Genomic DNA, 6,642 nt, shown 5'->3' with positions numbered 1-6,642 from the left:
TACTCGTTTCTTAACCCTAGCCCTAAAAGAACATTAATTAAATATGTATCAATAACTATTCCCTATTTTAATAAAATTTAACACATTAGATGTAATACATTGACAAAGTTTCTTTAGTATTACCGATGGAATTCTGCCGGTTAGTCTTAACCGATACTTAATCACCCATTATGAACGGCTCTTAGAGAGTATGAGACAAGGAAAATGTGTCTCATTGTGCCCAGTCACGTATTGTCCCACATATACATTTCAAGTTAAATCTTTAATAAAAATATCTAAACGCAAAGTTTTATATGAGTAATTACCGCTCAGGATATGTATTTTTTTCTTCCGATTAATATAATATAACGTAATAAAATAATAAATACATACCTTGAAAAAGAACTTTCACCACAGTATGACGCTAAAAACTAAGATGGGCGATATTATTTTATTCTTTTTGATAAGATAATTGACGAAAATATTGATATTTAAGCAACATCCACGTCAGCACAATCAAACGGTTACAGAATGAAAAGTTACATGGAACGTTTCAAGTCGTTGCATATCGGTGTGGACCATTTTATTTTATTTCTCTGATATTTGTTTATTATTTACGCTGTCAATCCGTTGGGTTTTTATTTATTCTTTCTATAAAATATTGATATTTATATTATGTAATTAAATTAGTACAAAATTATGGTTCACCAGTTTCAAAAATTATGTCATGAGCGGGATACCGATACGACACCCAAATCCCTGTATAATTAATGTGTCACTGATACCGTTTTCGATTTGACGCACTTTTTGCACTCGGTGCGCACTGAGTGCAAAAACGTATTCGATTTGACCAATATTCAGTGAACTGGTGCGGTGTTTTGTATTCGATTTAATTGCACTGACAACACTCGTGCGCACTGAGTGCGCATTTTCTGCACCGCCGATTTTGTCAGTGCAATGAGTGCATTTTATAAATATGAACCGTTTTTCTCGATAACGGTGAACAAAATACGGCGGCCCTATTGACAATTGTATTTCTTTCCATGTCAACATATTTTGTTTTCTATAATATTACACATAAATGTATTCGATTTATAAGAAACTAATGCAATTTTCATGCAACACTTGCTCTGTGCCAGTGGAATTTCAGTGCACACTATTTTGTCAAATCGAAAACGCTATGATTGTATGTGTAGGCAATATGAAAAGTTTGAAAGTTAATATAAAGTTCTCGTAAGTAGTTATGACAGCAGTTGAGAAATAATAAAGATCTATACCTAAGCACGATTTTTTCGGACGTCGGACTGGCGTCAAACTTGGAGGTAAGTCGAGATAGGAAATTCGTGACGACTGAATTTTCCATGGAGGTATTATTTTCTTTTTTTACTTCAATTTGTTGTCACTTATATTGCTCCTATACAGGTACCTACCGATGCGAGCTCCGGTTGACAACTTTTTGTTTTTGATGTGAAAACATCTCATACGGCGTTCAGATGTTTCCGTTTGGGCAGTGAAAATTTTCAAGCGTTATCGTTTTCGCGTAACGCTCATCGAACCTATTTTATATTCACTATATTTCTGTAGTTTGAAATGAACATGAATTATATGAACAATTCAACAATGTATAATAATTATTTTCGGAATTTTCTTAAACAATGACTATCTATTTTGCGTTTCACCCCGCTTATAATAATATATATTATTATACAGTCTTGTAAACTATTCGAATAAATGTACCTATTTGAATATTTTTTTTAAAGTATTCAAATACGTATTCTGAATACTTTTATTTGTATTTTTTATTAATGAAAAAAAATACTTTTTTTGATTCAGAAAAATAGTCTTAAATTTGTGACAAGACATATATTATTATAAGTCATGAACATTAATTTTATTCTTTAAACGAAATATAATATTGGCCCATGATTTGATTGTTTTTATAAACACTAATCGGTCGTATCATTTGTGGTCAAAATGTATAAATAACTTATAATTACAATATATTTTAAATTATTATTTAATAATTAATAAATGTTATTTACCAACCATTCAAAAACTGACAAAATTTAGTTGTGAAAAAAAGTATTCTAATAGCATTCAAATACTTTTTAAAGTATTCGAATATGTATTCTGATTATATTTTTTAAGAACTATTCGAATACGTATTCTGAATACCTTAATTCTTATTTATTCGAATCTATATTCCGAATACAAAATAAATGTATTCTTTACAAGACTGTTATTATAATAGTGGTTTATAGTATAAATGTCCCAAGTCAAAAACGACTTGTTTTCAGGAAGATAAAATAAAACATCATTCAAAATCGTTGACAATATAATGTCTGGGCTGATAATTAATTAAATTTAATATTCAATGTATCAAATTTTATGTTAACAATTCATTAACAGGCACGGTGCTAATAGACGGGGGCCAAGGGGGCTCTAGCCCCCATAAGAAACATTCCAGCGCCCTCGCCAGCCCTCTCCCACTGAAAAATATGTACGATTTAATAAAGTCTTAAAGTATTTTTTGTAAAAGAACTAAATCAAAGAATTTATGAAATATACTTTTTAAACATTTTTAATTTATCGAAATACCTACTGTCGTAATATCGAAGATTTGATTTTTAAGTTTTTGTTTGATATTAGTAAAAATTACTAAAAAAAATGTTAACTTGATAATTAATAAAAAAGGATTTCTTTAAGTGTTTATGTTTTAATGTAGGTATAACTATGAACTTTTTTAACCTCCCAAATTCAACAAACAATACAAAGTATAGGTACTTCAGTACATACACAACTATATTATGCATATACTAATTTAAAAATGTATTGAATTAAAAATTTGAAATTAACTAGTTAATTATTAGATAGGTGCCTAGGTAATCACAAGTTTTTATTTAAAACAAATATTATTCTTAGTGATATTGTTGCATTTTAATACATTTTTACTTACTTTTTTAATATTATAAGATTTTCAATAATTTATTATTACTATTATTGAGTACTAATTACTGGATGAAAATAAACAAACAAAGGTATCCTAAATTATTGGTCCCTTTGTTGACCAGACTTAGAAATAAAATTATTTTTCCATTCTTTTTTGCAAAAACACATAATAATAGACCTATTGATAAATAAGTGCACCTTTTAAAAAATTTTTTTTAGCCCAAATTTGAGTAAAGTACTTGGTACTTAGAAGTACCGTTGGTCAGTTTAACATTTTGATCCTAGTACTAAAATGTACCGTTGGTCTTTTAGCACATTATTTTTTTACATACAATCCTTACAAATCGATGAACTATTTTTGCAAGATAATTTTTTAAAATTGAAATATTGTGTCTGGACTCTAAATAATACAAATTTATCAAACTATGTATATGCATTTAATATAATAAAAAATAATTAAAACCTTATACATATGATTACTATTTTATTTTTAATTCCAAAAAAATATGCATCTAAGAATTATTTTATATCATGAAATATATTAAAACAATTTTTTTTTTTCATTAGAACAAAGAAATATGCCACAATGTGTACATTTTGAACGTGGTATTGACTGTATCTGATTCATTGAACATACCTCACATCTTCCTCGTTCATCTACATATTTAATCCAGTGTATACCACGGTTTCAAAATCTTACATCATTTGGAACAGACCAATTTTTTCCTCTGCGCTTATTTATTTGACCTTTATTTTCTTTAGGTTTTCTTTGAAAGAGACCTCGTACTGGTGTTGGTTGTTCTTTTTTATTTATTAGCCCTTGAACAACAATGTGTCTAAATTCTAATAGTTTCATTGGTCCGTTCAGGTCTTTATATATTATATAAGCGTTTACAAATAGAATATCAATCATACCCCAGAAGAGCCTGTGCCACCACTTCTTTGACCGTCTATCTACTCCATATGTAACTCTCAGTTGGTCTGCGTGGTCTACTCCCATATAGTTGTTGTAATCCTTTATTATCTGGGGACAAGGTATTTCTGTAGACACTCCTTGCTTGTTTTTTCTTAAAACAGTGGTTTTTTCTGTGCCATGGTAGTTTGATGCTAACAAAACTGATTTTGTATCTTTCCACTTAAAAACTTCAATTCCAGAGTCAGTTATTTTGTAATCTGTAGATCCTCTTGCTAATTTTGAGTCATCGTGAATTATAGGAATACCTTTTCTATGAGCTCGTATTGTTCCACACGCTAAACTGTTCTCAATCTTCAATTTTTCAAGCAGTGGTATAGATGTAAAAAAATTATCGAAAAAAAATTGTTTTTTTTCCCCCCATTCATTTTTTGTCAAAAACAGCACAACTCTTTCACCTAGACCACAATCTTTAAATTCATTTTCTAATTGTTCATCTTTTCCTTGATATACCTGAAATTTTTTTATGTAACCTTTTTGGTCTGCTAGACACCATAACTTATAACCTCTTTTAATAAACTTCATCGGGTTATACTGTTTTAATGTACTTCTACCTTTGAAAAGAATCATAGATTCATCAATAGATAGTTGGTTGGTTTCAGTTGGTTTCAGTTTGTAAAGTTTATCATTATTATCTTTTGGAATAAGATTATTATCATTTAAATGTAAGTTTGTCAAAATCAAATCAAAACGATTTCTTATCATTGTGGCAGCCACAAAAGGAACTGATAAATCTGGTGCACAACTCCAATAATGTTTCCAACTTGGTAGCCTATGATAGCCCATTAAAAAGTTAATTCCCAAAAAATTCAAAACTTCATATGGCTTTATATTTAAATTTAAATTTTTTTGTGTGCCATATAAATTAGTTTGATATACAATATGATCAAGTATACCTTCAAATAAAGTCAAAAAAACACCAGTAGGACTTGTATCAAGAAATAAATCTTCAACTGGACTTTCAGAATTATTATAGCTTGGAACATCAGTTTTACTTTCCTTTTTTCTCCAAATGCGATGGTATTCATCTGTCACATCCTCGGTTACAGGAGCATGTTCAGTTGTTACAGGTGTATTCTTTTTTGGTTTTGGTTTTGTTTTCTTCAAGTTTGATTGTTTGCTCTTTTTTACTGAACAACTTTGCTTTTTCTTTCTCTTGGGTGTTGGTTCTATAAATAAAAATAAAAATATTTATTTTATAGATTTAATAATTAAAAATGTATTTACAGTAGAGTCCCGCTAATCCGGACTAGATGGGACCGGACTCTCTCCGGATTATCGAAAATCCGGATTAAACGAAATGACGTTTTTGTAATTCAACCCAGTTTCGTCAGCATTAAATATTTGGCAAGGCATTAAGTCTCCATCGCTAATAAACTTTTCAAAACTAAACGAAATAATATCACAATACATATGTACCTATTCGAAACGATAAGTTTAAACCATATCTTAATTATGGGTATTCCCGAATATATATATATTATACATGAAATAATATCACAATACATATGTACCTAATCGAAACGATAAGTTTAAACCATATCTTAATTATGGGTATTCCCGAATATATATATATTATACATGAAATAATATCACAATACATATGTACCTAATCGAAACGATAAGTTTAAACCATATCTTAATTATGGGTATTCCCGAATATATATATTATACATGAGTACTAAATACGAAACATAAATTGTCCGGATTATCTGGATGTCCGGATTAGCGGGACTCTACTGTATTTTATTCTCACCCCAATTGGTATCACATTCTTCATCAATTTCATCAAGTGGGATAGCAAGTGGTGAATTTGATGGGCCAGGTTGACATGGATGAACATTTGCTAGACAAATATTTTGTGTATAATACTGTGTAATCAATTATTCTATTGAAATATACTATATATTACAGTATACATAGGTATTATACTATTATAGTTATTGTAAATAATTTATATGTGTAGGTATACCTATACAAAGTAAAACTGATTGTATATAATATATCATAAAAATGTTTATTAATTGGTATTAAAATGTAAAATAATAACTAAAATGAATGACCAGAATTTTATTGAAATAATTAATAATAAAGAAGTATTAAATTATTAGTAGAATTACTGATCAACATTTGTAACATGACTGTTCTGAAATTGATTATCCTACAATTTCTAACAAAATTAATTTACAATAAATAATTTATTAAAATAAAATTTATCATATTGTACCCTTAGAAATTGTTTATGTATTATAATTGTTTTTATTTTATTGAAGTGTGGTAAATTTCAAAAATTGATTATAATTGTTATATTTTTCATTTGATTAAAAATTAATATAATTAATATTAAAAAATAGCCTGTCACATAGGTATATCAAGTTAGCTAATATAAAAAAAATAAATATTGAAACCCTGCATAAAAGTTGTTACCAAAATATTATACTAGCTACTAAAAATATTTTGAAAATGCATGATACCTACCCAAAAATTGAAATAAAATCTTAAAAATTATATTTCTGTACATAATGTTTTATAGTACATAAGAAATATAGTCTATTGTTTGTTACAGATAAGAATTATAAAGTAAAAATATAATAAAATAAATATTTATTATCTACCTATATCATAATATTACTATTTTAGTCAAACATTGTGATTGGTAACTTACCACGGTTTTTAAGAAATTCTGTTTCTTCAAAAGGTAAAACTAGAGGGTAATCCAAACACCTTGAAGCTCCCAGTTT

The 6,642-nt window shown here is 28.1% G+C and overlaps 1 protein-coding gene across 1 annotated transcript; it reads right to left on the bottom strand.

Moving 5' to 3' along the window:
- Positions 1–2,396: 2,396 nt before the first annotated feature.
- Positions 2,397–5,747, bottom strand: LOC103311543 (piggyBac transposable element-derived protein 3-like; the record flags this gene model as incomplete). The annotated part of the gene is made up of 5 exons (XM_008191189.1): positions 2,397–2,468; positions 3,629–4,195; positions 4,292–4,536; positions 4,594–5,070; positions 5,658–5,747. Coding segments are annotated over 5 exons (1,451 nt in total), but the record flags the coding sequence as incomplete, so codon positions are not given.
- Between the last annotated feature and the right edge of the window lie 895 nt (positions 5,748–6,642).

The sequence above is a fragment of the Acyrthosiphon pisum genome, unplaced genomic scaffold (assembly GCF_005508785.2).
Source record: "Acyrthosiphon pisum isolate AL4f unplaced genomic scaffold, pea_aphid_22Mar2018_4r6ur Scaffold_5335;HRSCAF=5890, whole genome shotgun sequence".
Taxonomy (NCBI): domain Eukaryota; kingdom Metazoa; phylum Arthropoda; class Insecta; order Hemiptera; family Aphididae; genus Acyrthosiphon; species Acyrthosiphon pisum.
The sequence above is the reverse complement of the archived record's forward strand: the minus strand, read 5'-3'. Positions and strand labels throughout refer to the sequence as shown.